Raw genomic sequence first — 17,027 nt, 5'->3', positions numbered from 1 at the left:
CTAGATTTAAGGGCTGGACAGCTAAAGGAATAACAGCTATTTGCAATATAATGAAAGAAGGAACACTGTTCGGTTTTGAAATGCTCGAAGAGAAACACTTATTAGAAAAACAAGACTTTTACCGGTATTTACAGATGTGACAGTATGTTAATTGGACAGTTAAAAATGTAACCAAGGCAAGTACATGTCTGATAGCGCTATTTAGAAAAGCATAATGCAGACAACGGTAGTAGAATTATTTCAAGCGTGTATAAGGGTTTGTCAAATCTTAAAACACATTTGACTTCATACATTAAAACAAAATGGGAGAAGGAAGGAGGGATAATAATATCTGAGGAAGACTGGACAATAATATGGAGGGATCAATGGAAGTGTACCAGTTCACAGAAATGGAAGGAGTTTGGGTGGAAAAACTTGATAAGATATTTTATTACACCCTCTCAGAAATCCCATTATGATAGTAACCTCTCTGTTTGCTGGAGAAATTGTGGAAATCAAAATGCAAACCATTATCATATTTTCTGGGAATGCTCCGTTATCAAAGACTATTGGAGTGGGACACACAATACCTTACAAGACATCTTTAAATGTGAAATACCCTGAGAGAGTAAGACCATATATTTTGGGTATATACCTTAAGAATGGTTGAAAAGAGATAAATATTTAATGAATGTACTGCTGGTGGCTGGTAAAAAGACCCTTACTAGGAAATGGTTATCACAGGAGAGCCCAACTTTAAATGTATGGATAGAAATTACAATGGACATTTACAAAATGGAGAAGATAACAGCATTAATCATAAGTTGGAACAATTTGATTCATACTGGGAAAAATGGTTTAACTAAATAACAGCTCATAAGCCTGATTTTATTCTCACAAGTCAATGAATATGTTGTACAAAAAAAGATCACTCCCTACTTTGTACATTGTTTTCTTCTTTTGATTGTTCTTTATTTCCTCTCTTTTCTATAAGTATCGTCATTGTCGTGGCTATCCCTGGAGGTTCAGGATGATGGTCTTCGTTCTGAAAAAGTGGCCCACAGAGCGAAGACGCCTGTGCGTGTATTTGTTAAATGTGTACTTGATGTTGCACTCCAAGAAGCACACGATACTTCACAAATCATCCAACTGATTCCAATGGCATGGAAACCACGACGATTGGAGCTGATGGATTTGTTGCAGCCTTCATCCGCCTTCACAGCCGTTGAGTTCGAAGTAACTTCGTCCGCCTGTTCCACCGTTGAGGTCTTGGTTGGATTGTTCTTTGTCAGGGACCTCACCCTCGACCTTACCGCCATGGGTGACCCTACCAGGAGCATAGCTCCAGACGGCATCGCTCTCGGGATCTCAGGACCACACAAGCTTCTCCACCACAACAAGGTGACAATCAACAGAGAAGTCTATAAGTGTATACCTCAGATAAATATTATGTGGAGATTTGTGACAAATATGACTATATGATATATGTACAGTATCTGAAATACATCTTATGGAAAGTTTTGTTTGATGATGAGCTTCAATAAAAAATAAATTACAAAAAAAAAGAATTTCAGAGTTGTTACTTTGATCATAGAATGAACATTTGAACATTTCTCTTTGCATTGTTGCAGATTGCATCACAATCTTTCCACCACTCTGTAGTTTTACACTCAGTGTTGTAAAACATAGAACATTACAACACAGTACAGGCTCTGTGGCCCACAATGTTGTGCCAACCTTTTAAGCTACCCAAACATCAACCAATCCCTTCCCTCCTATGTTACCCTCCATTTTCCAGCGACATAACAGGCAGTAAGTAAGGAGGGGAAGGAGGATAGCTAGAAGGTGGTAGGTGAAGCCAGGTGGGTGGGAAAGGTAAAGGGCTGGAAAAGAAAGAATCTGATAGGAGAAGAAACTGGACCATGGGAGAAAGGGAAGAAGGAGGAGGCCACAGTGGGGAATAGAAGAGGGAAGGGGGAGGGAATCCTTCCTCCCCCCCCCCGACTCACCACAGGGATTTACCCCCTCCCCCACATTGTTTGCTTTCTGCAGGGACCCTACCACCAAACACATCTTCACCTCCACACCAACACCCGCCCCCCGCACTTTACACAGGGATCGCTCACTCTGATTTCCTTCTATGTTCATCCATTCCCACTAACCTCTCTCCTGGCACATATTCCTGCAAGTGGCAGAAATGGTACAGCCATTCATTCACCTCCTCTCTTACCTCCATTCAGGGCCCCAGACTGTCCTTCCAGATGAGGAAAGACTTCACTTGTTGAGGTCATCTTTTGTAATCCGGTGCCCCTGATGCGGCCCCCTCTACATTGCTGAGACTCACCATGAATTGGGGGACCACTTTGTCAAGCACCTCCACTCCAGCTGGCCTAAGCAGAAATTTCTGGTAGCCAACCCTTTTAATTCCTATCCTGTTGTGACCATTTTGTGACGCATCTCCACTCCGTCTGCCATAAGCGGAATTTTCTGAGGTTGACCATTTTAATTCCTATCCGCATTCCTGTTCCAACATATCAGTTCACAGCCTCTTCGTTTGCCACCATGAGGCTACTCTCAGGATGAAGGAGCAACACCTCATATTCTGACTAAGTAGCCTCCAATTTGATGGCATGAACATTAACTTCTCCTTCAGGATTTCTTTTCTTCCCACGTTCATCTTCTTCTATTCCCCTCTCTGGCTTCAAACCTCTCCTCATCTGCCCATCACTTCTTTTTTCCCTTTCTCCCACGGTCCACTCTCCTCTCCTATCAGATTCTGTCTTCTCCTGCCCTTTACCTTTCACATCCACTTGACTTCAACTATCACCTTACCCTCCTCCTACCTTTTTATTCTGACGTCTTACTCCTTCCTTTCCTGTCCTGAAGAAGAGACTCAGCCCCAAACATTGATTATTTATTGATTACCATAGATGCGGCCTGTAGCTGAGTTCTTCCAGCAATTATTTGTGTGTTGCTCTAGATCTATTCTCCCTTTCAATGTCATGGTCCGGATCGGGGTCCCTTTAAATTTACCTTATGTTACGATCCGCACCATTGATTCCCTGTTTTCCCGTGTCCCTCGGCTTTGGTGATTAGAGGCAATTAACGCTCGGCTGAACCAGTAGTTTATAGTCTCCGGCCTTCAGCCGCTCGGCATGGGAGCGTCTGCAAAGTCATCAAAGGCACGGTGTGCCAATGTCATCTGGCCGGAGCAAGCCTAGACTCTGCCAAAGCGAATGCCGGTAATTCGCCCTTCCTCACCGGAGCAATCCTGTCCAGTTACCTCACTGAAGCGAGCCTGCAAAGTTTCCTCATCAAGGTCGGTCCGTCAGCTAACCCACCAGAGAGAATCAGGAGCCACTGTCTACTGTTCTTGGGCTGAGTCTAGAGCTCGCCACTACCCGGAGGTTCCCAGTACCACGTCCTGGCTCCGGCGGCATCTAAGTACCACATCCAAGTCCAAGTCCTGGCCCTGGCAGCACCCGAGTACCAAGTCAAGTCCTGGCCCTGGCGGTCTGTGATTCCTGTTCTACCCCCTGTCTGAGTCCCTTCTCTGCTACTCTCGCCTCTAGCCCTCGTCTGTAGCCCTCGCCTGCACTTCGGTCTAGTTCTATCACTGGAGCTAGATAGGAACTGTGTTGTTCTTTGGTGTTTGTCTTGTCTTGTCCTCGCCTCCGTGGAGTAAGTCAGGCTGTCTTGCTGTTGCCCTGCGGGGGTCATGAGTCCCAGCCCTATGTCCTGTATCCAAGGAGGGGTCCCGGCTCTCTGTTCTGTGTGCGAGTCCCAGCCTTATGTCCTGTTCCCAAAGAGGGGTCCCGGCTTTGTGTTCTGTGTATGTGTCCATGGTTACATGTACCTGCTCTCCCGAGACCAAGGCTCTGTGTTCCCATGTTCCTCCTCTCCCTAGCCCATGTCATGTCCTTGTCCTTCTGGGGTCCAAGCCAGAGGCAAGACCCAGGTACTGGGTCCTTGCCCAGTCTCTGGCTCGGAGTCCATAACCTAGCCTCTTCAAGTCTCCTCTAGTTCTGGGGTCCAATTCCCAGTCCTAGCCCAGACCCCTGGTCCCAGCCTAGTCGTAGTCCTGAGTCCTTGTCCAGATCGCTACTCCTGCTCCTGCCTTGCTCTCCTGGTATTGAACAATAAACTAAATCTAAGTAACCTCACAAAATGTGTCTTGCATTTGGGTCCGCCCTTGCTCCCAATGCTCCCACCACTGTGACATTCAAAGCCTGCGTACCAGATCTTGAACTCACTAAGGAGTGACCCATCACACCCAGTTATGCTGTTGGGCTTCACACTACAGGAAATCATGACACACTCACCCTCCTAAAGCTGACATGCATTTGTAGCTTTGTTCCCAGATTCCCATTCCTGCCTCATTATAATATCGTTAGAAAGATCATCTATTTTTAGGTGGTGACAAATTAGCAAACCTTGGTGTTCAAAGGACCCTTTGAGGCCCCTGTATACGATCACTAAAAGTTATCATGCAATGAAGCAAGTTAAGTAGAAAGGAACCGATTGTTAGCCTGTAGTGACATACTGCTGCAGTTCTACAGAGCTTTGCTGGGACCACCTCTGGGGTCCTATGTGTATTTTGACAACATCCACTTGCAATAGTCGAAAGATAACCTTACGAGACGTCAAAGAGTTGGTTGCTGAAAAATTGGATCAGAGAAAATCTATTAGTGCCTATATTTTATATTTCAAGTGCTAACAGAGCATGTGGTTTTGGAAAGGTGTTGCAGTGTCTACACACAGTCCCTGTGATATGGTGATATCTCTTACCCTGCAGCTTCAGATAGCTTCAGCATGTGTTGACCAGAAGTGAGTTCATCATTGCTGCCTCAGGCCTCCCGGAGGACTGAGATGGAGGCCTATACAGGATGTCAGCATGGGAGGCAGAATGGTGAGAAATCAGAGCACTGAGGTAGAAAGCCTTGAGTATTGTGAACAGTTTTGGGCTCCTCATCTAAGAAAAGATGCGCTAGCGTTGAAAAGGGTTCAGAAGGATGATTCCAGGAATGAAAGGGTTATCATATGAGGAACATTTGATAGCTCTGGGTCTGTACTCACTGGAATTTAGAAGGATGGGGGGGAGGGTTCTCATTGAAACCTTCTGAGTGTTGAAAGGCCTAGACATGGTAGTTGTGGAAAGGATGTTTCCCATGGAGGACGAGCCCAGGACGAGAGGGCACAGCTTTAGGATAGAGGGGCGTCCATTTGAAACAGAGATGTGGAGAAATTTCTTGAGCCAGAGGGCAGTAAGTCTGTGGAATTTGTTCCTACAGGCAGCTGTGGAGGCCAGGTTGTTGGGTGTATTTAAGGCAGAGCTTGATAGGTTCTTGATTGGACATGGCATCATCGGTTACGGGGAGAAGGCCGGAGAGTGGGGCTGAGCAGGGAGAAAAAGAAGGGTCAGCTATGATTGAATGGCAGAGCAGACTCCATGGGCAAAACAGCCTAATTCCACTCCTACGTCTTGTGGACTTATGGAAAAGCCAAAGCAGAAGTGATTGTGATTGAAGGTCTTGATATCCGATATTGTAATAAATACAAAATGGTTGTTAAGAGTTACTGGGCTGTGTTTTATGTTAACAAATAGTATTCAGAATAGGCAATCAAATAGATCTGAGAAACAGAATGTGAGAGCAAATGAGTTTCAAACCAAAATAATCCACTAGAAATAATAGTGAATAATTTGAGGATATTAAGTACAGCTAAATGCAGGGTTTGGTAGAATATATTATTTCATTCATGTGAATAGCTAATTATACATATGTTTATTCTTTTCTTACTCCTGGCGCATGTCCCAAAATAGTGAAGGGCTCGGTCGGTCACGGGCTGAACACGGGCAACTAGGACAAGCAGGGAGAGTGCTGTGGTCAGCCTGCACCATTTGGGCCAAAGAGCCTGTTTCAGTGCCGTGTTACTCGCTGTCAGTGAAAAGCTCAAAGTAAATAGTTCATGGAGTTTTACCGAAGTTGTATCTAATTCATAGCGCGGTGTCGCCATGTTCTGAAACTCTTTGCCCCTCTTTGAAATTCAACATTTCTCTGTGCGCCACTTCAGACTGCACAACAACCTTCGCGGCATTCTGCTGTTTTGCGTTCGACGTCCTATTTACCGTTTATTCATTATTTATTATTAACCATGTACTCGCGTCTCACACGAGCAAAGAATTTCACTGCAGCCTGCTGTATAAAGTCAGTAAACTAATCTGAATGTCTGTGCCTGAATCGAAGGAGTTCAAAACATTTCGATTGTTGTTTCCTCCTGTCTCACCTCATCCCGCGACCTGCCGCCGGTTTCAAAAGGCGAAAAACTTAATGAACTGATGTCTTCCATACCTTGGAGAAGATTTAAAACGCAAAGGAATGATTGAAGTAGAACTATTTCTTTCTGTTCAGCCGGAATTGGTTGAGCAATCTTCGTGCCAGCATACTGGGGTTTGTTTGCGAGCAGAGGTCAATGCTGGCGTCTCATTGCCTTTTACTGACTGCGCGCATTTTACTTACTGCCCGTTCGCTCTGGAGAACATGGAGTTCTCGGCTTTCCCCCTGCTCTTGTTCAAACTCTTCGACAGGCTCACGGTGCTGGCCTTATTCCGCACCATCTTTTGCCTGGTCTTTGACTTCATGAAGAGGCGGAAGACGTGTGGGAACTACCCTCCCGGGCCCCGGGGGTTCCCTTTCGTCGGGAACATCCTGCAGGTGGATCTGAGCAACCCTCACCTGTCATTCGCAAAGGTAAAGGCTGAGAGACAGTGAGACCGTGTGAAGGAAGTGGCCCCCCACACTCCGGGACACCTTTAACCCTTCAGTTTCTCGTCTGCTCTTGAATGGCCTTCACTTCCACGCTGCCGCCCTGTCAATTGTGCCTCCATTGCACCCTGTTCCCTTTTATCCTTCAGTTTTCCTTTGCTCCCGATTTCCTTTCATACTTGTTTTCAATTCTCTATTTCTTCTTCCTGGATGGGATAGAATCTGAAGTAAAACGAGGATGTAAAAAACTACTGGCGTTGGTTCCCCGATAAAAAAACAGAACGCTGGAGAGATTAGTGTCATTTTAATTTCTCTACTGTTCTTGAATGGCTTTAACATCCACACTTCAGTCCTATTAGATGCATCTCCCGCATTTTTATAGCTACCCCTTTTATAGATAGCAAAACACACAAAAACAGGTTATCAGCATTTGCAGACCTCCCTCTGCTCCCCCTTTTATTAACAACTCCTTTCTGTCTTTATCTTTCTTTTTGAGTAAATGAAGCATGTGTTTGTAGCTGTCATATTGATTGAGAGAGAATTCTAGAAATAGGAAAATCTGCTCACTGGCTGGAAGTAGTACAGCCAGCCACCTTACCAGCAGCACAGAGGGACTGGTGTGCAGAACGTGCAGTGCTGTGGGAAAGGATAACCATGCAGGTCGTCCCAATATTGTACATAAATTAGTTAAAAGTTCTATTACAACTCCATGAGTTAGTCAAGTTTGTAAGTGGATGATAATTCCTAATGTATTAATGTCAAATATAGAAGTGACATTACCTTAAGTCATGGAGTCACATCTGTGGTGATATTACGTGCAATGATGTGCCAGTACATGATTGGACAGAGCACTGAGCATGCGCGGGATTGCCGAATGTTCTGGCACGTGGCTGGATTAGGACGTGTTTGTTTATTACTGTAAATAAAAGTCCTCTAATTCTTACAGAATATAATTCTTTACTGCTAACCCACGGTACACTTAAACAGAAGTAACATAACATGGTGTCAGAGTGGTTCTGGAAGAATAATACGGGAGAATCGTGAATCGAAGATAATCAGAAAAAAAAAGAAGAAAAAAGTTCGAACTGTAAATGGTAAAATGGAAGGTTTACAACCCCAACCAAAACTTCAACTGACTGGCAATGTAGCTGAGAATTGAAGGATCTTCAAACAACAGTTTGAACTGTACTTATCGGCGATCGATTATGAAGAAAGATCGGAAAAAACCAAAGCTGCGCTTTTGCTCCATGTAATCGGGAATGACACAGTAGAGGTATATAGTAATTTTGTCTTTGAAGATGGAGATAATTTCAATTTAAAGTTGATAATGGACAGATTTGAAGTATTTTGTATACCTAAGCATAATTAATGTATGAGCTATATAAATTCTTCACATGTGCGCAGAGAGCTGCTGAAACAATTGATCAGTATGTTACTGAGTTAAGAAAGCGTAGTAGAACATGTGAGTTTGGATAGCTCACATTGAAGGTAGACTGTGGCATTCGAGATAATGCTCTGAGAGAAAGGATGTTGAGAGAGCAAGATTTAAATTTTGAAAAAGCTTTGCCTCTTGACAAAGCTTCTGAGACCGTGATATATTGCAGGCTGAAGAGCTTTTTGTCAAAAACTGCAATGTAAACACTGTAAAAAAGCGCGAATTCATCAAGAAATATAATAATACGTCGATGAAACCAACAAAGAGCAAGAAGGCATTGGAAAGAAAAAAGTTATGTGATCGCTGTGTGCAGAAACATCGTCCAAATCAGTGTCTCACATATGGCAAAATTTGCAATGGCTGCGGTAAGATTAATCATTTTTCACGCTGTTGTAGAAGTAGAAAGAGGGAAAATAAAATGAAGCAAGTAAATGCTGTGCTTGAAGATGAACGTGAAGAATTTTATGTGGATGTGCTTTGTGAAAATAAAGTAAGAATGACTGGACTATTCCGTTGCTGTCACGGTCCTGACCAGTTATTTACTGGTTCCCTTTAAATGTCCTTTGTGTCATGATGGGGACCGTTGACTCCTTGTTTTCCTTTAATTCATTGTTTCCCTGTGTTTCTTGGGCTCTGTAATTAAAGGCACTTGATTCTCAGCTGAACGAGCAGTATTTAGTGTCCGGCTTACAGCTATTCAGCGCTAGACTGTCACCAGACGTCACTGAAACAAGTGTGAGCAAGTTAGCTTTACCTTGCCAGAGTGAGCCAAGTCACATCGCCATATCAAGTCAAGTCTTCTCCCCGAAGCAAGTGCTAGTAAGTCGCCTCTCCTCACCGGAGCCAGCCTGTCAAGTTACCGCGCCTGAGCGAGCCCGCTGTGCTACTTCGCCATAGTGAGTCAAGAGCCGATGTCTGTAGTTCCAGGGCCAAGTCAAGAGCTCACCACTACTTGGAGCCACTTCGTGCCGAGATAAAGAACTGTCTACCGATGTGTGGTTTTGTCTCTTCATGTCCTCGCCTCCACTGGGTAGGTCCGGCCGTTTGCCGCTACCCTGAGTTGGGAACTGTCTCCTTGTGTCCTTGCCTCCACTGGGTAGGTCTGGCCGTTTGCTGCTACCCTGAGTGGGGAACTGTCTCTTTGTGCTCTGTGTCCTGTGTCGAAGAAAGAGTCCCGGCTCTGTGTCCTGCGTCCAAGGAAGAGTCCCAGCTCTATGTCCTGATGTTTCGAGTTCCAAGTCCATGTCCGGGTCCCGAGTTCCCAGGCCAAGCCCGAGTCGAAGTCCGGGTCCCGAATCCCAGGCCAAGCCTAGGCCTTGAGTCCCCGTCTTAAGTCCAGGGTCCGAGCCCAACTCCAGCCACACATATTCCCGCTTCCGCTTCATTCACTCCTTGATGTCTTTCTGTACAATCCTTGCTTCCCTTCTTTTCTAGTAACTATTAATAAACTTTACTTTTGTTAATGCTACAAAATATTTTTGTGTCCTGCGTTTGGGTCCACCCGTGCTCCGCACTTGTGACAGTTGGAAGTGAATCAAAACAATATTCTGTTTAAACGTGATACTGGAGCGTAAGTAAATGTTCTTGCAGAATCTGAGTTTAATGCTTTAAAGCCAAGACCGAAGTTACATCAGACAAATATAAAAGTGACTGGGTATTCAGGTGCAGACATCCCAGTTAAAGGAACATGTGCAGCAAAGGTATCACACAAAAATATTGTGCACACACTTTCATTTGTGGTTGTGCCAAAAAATGTACAGTCAATTCTGGGTTTATCTGCCTGTGAAAGACTTAATTTGGTGAAAAGCATTTTAGTTTTGGATAGTGACACAAAGTCAGAATACAGTGACTCGATGAAGGAGTATGAAGACTTGTTTAAAGGGCTTGGTTGACTTCTAGGAGAGCACTTGGTTAAAAATTGACAACACAGTGCAACCCATAATACATCCGTGCAGAAAAGTACCTTTTGCGTTACTTAAAACGGAGCTAGACAGAATGGAAAGGCTAGGAATAAAAAAAAAATGATGAACCAACTGAATGGGTCAATTCGCTTGTCATTGTTGATAAGAAAAATGGAAAACTGAGGATTTGTTTAGATCCAAGAGACTTGAATCGCGCCATTAAATTTCAAATTGCCTACTCGTGAAGAAATTATGTCACAGTTTGCTAATGCAAAGTATTTTAATAAATTCGATGCATCCTCCGGATTCTGGCAACTCAAATTAGATGAACCGAGTTCAAAATTGTGTACCTTTAACACTCCTTTTGCCAGATACTGTTCTCTTGGATTCCTTTTGGAATTGCATGAACTCCTGAAGTGTACCATAAAACCATTCACATGTTATATGAGCACATTGAGGGCATAGATACATCCATGGATGATATTATTATTTGGGGTGCGACTAAACAAGAGCATGACGCCAGGCTCAGACAAGTCTTTGAGGCAACATGCAAGGCCAACCTGAAATTGAATAAAGACAAATGTCAGCTAGGAGTGACTGCACTTACATTTGTGGGTGATATCATTAGCGAAGAGGGTGTGCGTCCTGATCCACTGAAGGTTTCTGCTATTGAGAACATGCCAAGACCGCAGTGTAAAAAGGATGTTCAGAGGTTTATGGGAATGGTTAACTATATCGGAAAATTTATACCCAATCTTTCGGAACAGCTTGCTCCACTGAGGCAGCTAACGGAAAAGAGAAATGAATGAAGCTGGAACCATGAACAGGAGAAGGCATGGCAAAATCTCAAGACAGTACTCACCAAAGAACCTGCGTTGAAATTTTATGATGCTGAGAGACCCATCAAAATCTCATGTGATGCATCTCAAGCAGGCTTAGGGGCAGTATTACTCCAAAAACATGATCAGAAATGGCATCTCATTCATTATCTGATCCAGAAACAAGGGATGCCCAAATTGAAAAAGAATTGCTCAGCATTATGTTTGCTTGTGAGATATTTCATCAGTTTGTGTCAGAGCAATCTATTGATGTGAGCTGTTGATTGCATTGTTTAACAAACCTTTAAAGGACTGGCCTTTGCGAATTCAGCGAATGATGATCAAATTGCAAAGATATGCATTGAATGTGTCATGCACACCTGGAAAATTCATGTACACAGCTGACGCACTTTCCAGAGCTGTGGATCCAACAACAAAAGACAGTCACAGGAATGTTATTGATGTTCAGGTATTCATTGATATGGTCATAGAAACTGTACCTATTGTTCCCAAAAAGGTGGAACTGCTGCGTCTTGAGACAGAGAAGGACAAAATTCCCAGTCAGGTAATACAAGTGGTGTTGGATGGATGGCCAGGTAATAGCTATGACTCAGTAGTACAAGTTTATTGGAACCACAGATCAGAACTGTCTGTTGTGGATGGGATATTGTACAAAGGTAGTAGAATTGTTATACCTAAAAGTCTCCATAAAGAAATGCTTGATAAAATTCATGAAGGCCACCTAGGCATTGAAAAATGTAAGAGAAGGGCACGGGAAGTGATGTTTTGGCCCAGGATGAATCAAGAGGTTGCAGGATTGTTGTCTTCTTGTCAAATATACCTTAAGCACCAACCTAGCAACCCTAAGGAGCCACTGTATCCACACCCGAATCCTCAGAGACCTTATCAGAAGTAGGTGTTTATCTTTTTATTAATACTGTAACAAGAAAGACTATCTATTAATAGCAGATTACTACTCATTGTATCCTGAAGTGTGTTGTCTGGGCAGAATGACTGCAGAAAATGTAATTTACAGGCATGAAGTAGTTTTTTTCAAGACATGGTGTACCAGATGAAGTTTTAACAGACAATGGTCCACAATTCAGTAGTGAATGCATGAAACATTTTGCTCGTGAATGGGGCTTTGTTCATACAACGTCTAGTCCATTTTTCCCTCAGTCTGAAGGATTAGTTGAGAAATCGGTAGGAATTGTCAAGAAACTGATGCACAAAGCAAAAGGTAGTGGAAGTGATTTTTATAAAGCTTTGTTAGCCTACTGAAGTACTGCACTTGAATGTGGATTTTTGCCTGCTCAGCTCTTGATGGGACGATGATTGAGACCTAATCTGCCAATGGATGAGAGCCTTCTGAGAAGAGAGGAAGGTGAACAAGTGAAAAGATGGAAAGATGAACACAAAGCAAAGCAGAAGATGTACAGTGACATGCAAAGGTTTGGGCACCCCAGTCAATATTTCTGTTACTGTGAATAGCTGAGCGGGTAAAAGATTTCCAAAAGGCATAAAGTTAAAGATGATACATTTCGTTAATATTTTAAGCAAGATTGCATTTTTATTTCCATCTTTTACAATTTCAAAATAACAAAAAAGGAAAAGGGTTGAAGCAAAAGTTTGGGCACCCTACATAGTCAGTACTTAGTAACACCCCCTTTGGCAACTATCGCAGCTTGTAAACGCTTTGTGTAGCCAGCTAAGCATCTTTCAATTCTTATTTGGGGGATTTTCGCCCATTCTTCCTTGAAAAGGGCTTCTAGTTCTGTGAGATTCGTGGGCCGTCTTGCATGCACTACTCTTTTGAGGTCTATCCACAGATCTTCAATGATGTTTAGGTCAGGGGACTGTGAAGGGCATGGCAAAACCTTCAGCTTGTGCCTCTTGAGGTAGTCCATTGTGGAATTGAAGGTGTGTTTAGGATCATTGGCCTGTTGTAGCAGCCATCCTCTTTTCATCTTCAGCTTTTTTACAGATGGTGTGATGTGTGCTTCCAAAATTTGCTGGTATTTAATTGAATTCATTCTTCCCTCTACCAGTGAAACGTTCCCCATGCCACTGGCTGCAACGGAAGCCCAAGGTATAGTGGATCCACCCCTGTGCTTAACAGTTGGAGAGGTGTTCTTTTCATGAAATTCTGCACCCTTTTTTCTCCAAACATACCTTTGCTCATTGCAGCCAGAAAATTCTATTTTAACTTCATCAGTCCACAGGACTTGTTTCTAAAAATTTTCAGGCTTGTTTAGATGTTCCTTTGCAAACTTCTGATGCTGAATTTTGTGGTGAGGACACAGGAAAGGTTTTCTTCTGATGACTCTTCCATGAAGGTCATATTTGTGCAGGTGTCGCTGCACAGTAGAACAGTGCACCACCACTCCAGAGTCTGCTAAATCTTCCTGAAGGTCTTTTGCAGTTAAACGGGGATTTTGATTTGCCTTTTTAGCAATCCTATGAGCAGTTCTCTGGGAAAGTTTTCTTGGTCTTCCAGACCTCAACTTGACCTCCACTGTTCCTGTTAACTGCCATTTCTTAATTACATTATGAACTGAGGAAACGGCTACCTGAAAATGCTTTGCTATCTTCTTATAGCCTTCTCCTGCTTTGTGGGTGTCATTTATTTTAATTTTCAGAGTGCTAAGCAGCTGCTTAGAGGAGCCCATGGCTGCTGATTGTTGGGACAAAGTTTGAGGAGTCAGGGTATTTATAAAACTTTGAAATTTGCATCACCTGGTGTTTCCTAACGATGACTATGAACAAGCCATAGCCCTAACAAGCTAATTAAGGTCTGAGACCTTGGTAAAAGTTATCAGAGAGCTCAAATCTCTTGGGGTGCCCAAACTTTTGCATAGTGCTCCTTTTCTTTTTTTCACTATAAAATTGTACAAAACAAAAATAATACACTAATCTTGCTTAACATGTTGAAAAGAACGTTTCATCTTTAACTTTATGACTTTTGGAGATCAGGTCATCTTCTACTCACTTAGCTATTCACAGTAACAGAAATTTTGAGCAGGGGTGCCTAAGCTTTTGCAAGCTACTGTACTTTGATAGATGTTCTCATCCATTACCTGAACTGCATCAAGTAAGAATTCAAGACAAAATGAACACATGGACACAGAAAGCTGCAGTACTTGAAGAAGTAACCCAGATCATACATGGTCCAAACAGAGGAGGGAGCAGTGGTAAGAAGAAATCACCAAGACTGCAAGAAAGAGCCAACTTCAGAGATTCACCTAACGGATGCAGACGAAACAAAACATGTAAATAATAACAAGGAAACACAAGATCTATGTGTACCACGTAGGAGGTCCACTCGTGTTTGTAAACCCACAGAGAGACTGATAGAGACTTGTTGAATTATGTATTTGCTTTGATTAACGTTGTTAATTGTGTTTCTTTTTATGGAAAGGAAGATGTGTTATCACGTGCAATGATGTGCCAGTACATGATTGGACAGAGCACTGAGCATGCGCGGGATTGGCAGAATGCTCCAGCACGTGGCTGGGTTAAGACGTGTTTGTTTATTACTGTAAATAGAAGTTCTCTAATTCGTCCAGAACATAATTCTTTACTATTAATCCATGGTACATTTAAACAGAAGTAACATAACAACATCCATCATTTTTATTAGCATCCTACTGCAGTTAGACCTCATTTGGTCAGTGTGGTTTGCTTTGGTGTTAATTTTCTAAGTGCAAGCCTTGTAATTCTGACCCCAGATTCCCACTCCTGCCTCATTGTAATAGTGGTAAAAAAAAATAAAAAGTTGGTCTAACTTTAAATGGTGACAGATTAGATTTTGGTGTCCCCCACACAAATCTCTGAAGGTTAACGTGCATTGGCACAGGTACTTAGAAAGGAAGAGTTTGTTAGCCTGAGATAGTCGCTGAGGAATTGGATCAGAGAAGGTAAATAAATAGTGCAGAAAGATGGGGGAAAATGAGTTCATGTTTATGGTTTCAATATCCTTTCATAAATCTGATGGCAGAAAGGAAGAAGCTGTTCCTCAATAGTTGAGTGTGTTCCTTTAGGTACTTGTACATCCTTCCTGATGAGAACAGGGCATGTCTTGGGCCATATCCGAACTGGGTAACAGCAAGTCTCGACCACACAAAGATGGACCTAGCAGAGAGAGAGAGAGAGAGAGCAGCTGACCTTGGCCGTGAGATTCATTGGTCAGGTAGGAGACAAGCTATAGGCAATGGAATCCGTTCTCGGTGAAGTTATGGAGGCAATGAGGCAGATAACCAGGTGCTGACAAGCGCAGTCCACAAACTTCAATGCGAAGTGTTAAAGGGAAAATAAACAATAAAGGACTTTCACAGACGAGTTAGTTTTTGATCAGTCGGTTTTTGTTCAGGACCCACTTAGTATGCCAGGAATCAAGGTGGGTCCTCCTTCTGTTGGATCACTCCTGTTGAGAAGCACACTGTACACTTTGTGATAATTTCACACAATACTCAATAAACTATCTCTCGTAAGATGTATATGAGGTCAAGCACTCTTGGAGGTGACATGGATCACCCTGTTGCTACCTTGAATGTTTATCAATCGGCATAATTTCTGACAAACACTCCCAGTGAAATGCGTTCCTTGGTGGAAGTCGACGTGACGTGGCAATCCCCATCTAGGAATACAGTCTTTGGTCAGAGTTTTTGCTGTATGTGTGGCCGTGACTTTCCTTTCTGGAGTAGGTTCCACCTATCTTGAAAAATTGTCCCCTACTACCAGTATGTTCGAGTATCCATAATGCTTCAGCGAAGGTATGCAATCTACTTGTCAACAATATGTCAGCTCAGGATCTCCCGATGCTTCTCAGGTAGATAGTTAAACCCATAGTGAAGCTTGTCTTTGTTGTCCATCTTGTTTTCTATGCCAACAATTTTTAGCCCAATGTCCTCTTTACCCCAATATTGACATTTTGTTTCAGGGTGGGTCTTGGCAGTGTGGTTCAGACCAAGATTGCATTGGATTCCAATACTGTTTCTTAACTGGTGTTGGCTACACAGCTACATCTGCAGAACCTGTGGCTGATGATGTAATAATCTCACTTGGACTTCTATATAGTGACCTACTTGCTTGACGGCTTGCACATGCTCACTATATGCAATGCTGACTTCACTCCTCTTTTATTTTGTCAGCTTCGCCAGTTTGGCAATATCTGGTTTCAGGCAATCTATAAAAGTTTACTTCAAGCGACGGTATCTACTGTAGATTCCTCTGCCATCTTCATTTACTCCCAGAACTCCTGAGTAAAGTTATCTGCACATTCCTGCGGTGATCCTCATATTCAGAAAGATCCTCAGGTATCATTTGCTTGCATCAGCCACTTTCCTTCGATCAGTCTGTTTTTCCCAATCACCTCTCAACAACATCCCAAGCACTTTGTACATTTTGATTATCATCTCCTATATTGCTGTCAGCTCTACAAGTCAACTATCTGATTTGCTGAGAAGACAACATATTTCCAGAATTTGAATGCCATCACTTGCATATAATTCGTACATATTCTTAATACTTTGTTCAGCCCAAATCTTTAAACTTTCTTCTTTAGGATGTTAAATTTCTTTTGACTATTTATCAATCTTTTCTGGTTCAGGTGACTGATGAAGAGCCATCTGTGTTCCTTCATGGGTTCCATCTCCAGTTCTGCATATCTTCACTTTCGTGGCCTTTACTGGGGAAGTTGGGACATGGCTGTAAACCCTATTATTTCATCATTGTCATCCTCACCTGAGTCATTAGAGGTCGCTGTAGAATCCATATCATGTCGATCCCATAATTCCTCCAAGTTCAGATGGTGACACTGCCTCAGAGGATTGACCAATGTAAGGGTCATTTTCCAAAGAGGAGCACCATTGTCTATTTGAAAACTTTGCTGGGTTTTCTGATACTGCTTCAGTTTTTGTTTTGAAGCTTTGTGCAAATTCTGGCGGGCTGCATCGGGGGAGGGGTTACTGCATTGGATGAAAAGAAGCTGCAGAGAGTTGTCCTTTTCTCACTGTTACTGTTACCATCAGGTAGGAGGTACAGAAGCCTGACGACACATACTCAGTGAGTCAGGAACAACTTCTCCCCCCTGCCATCTGTTTCCTAAATGGACATTGAACCCTTGAACACT

At 43.0% G+C, this 17,027-nt stretch overlaps 1 protein-coding gene across 1 annotated transcript in view; it reads left to right on the top strand.

The window, feature by feature from the left end:
- Positions 1 to 5,817: 5,817 nt before the first annotated feature.
- The window catches only part of LOC134336857 (cytochrome P450 2D17-like), a 39,931-nt gene continuing 28,721 nt past the window's right edge, over positions 5,818 to 17,027 (top strand). The window contains 1 exon segment of the mRNA XM_063031443.1: positions 5,818 to 6,728. Coding sequence (XP_062887513.1) covers positions 6,357 to 6,728 — 372 coding nt within the window. The 5' untranslated portion in view covers positions 5,818 to 6,356.

The sequence above is a fragment of the Mobula hypostoma genome, chromosome 23 (assembly GCF_963921235.1).
Source record: "Mobula hypostoma chromosome 23, sMobHyp1.1, whole genome shotgun sequence".
In the NCBI taxonomy this organism is placed as follows: domain Eukaryota; kingdom Metazoa; phylum Chordata; class Chondrichthyes; order Myliobatiformes; family Myliobatidae; genus Mobula; species Mobula hypostoma.
Note: the sequence above shows the minus strand (reverse complement) of the source record. Positions and strands in the feature narration are given on the sequence as shown.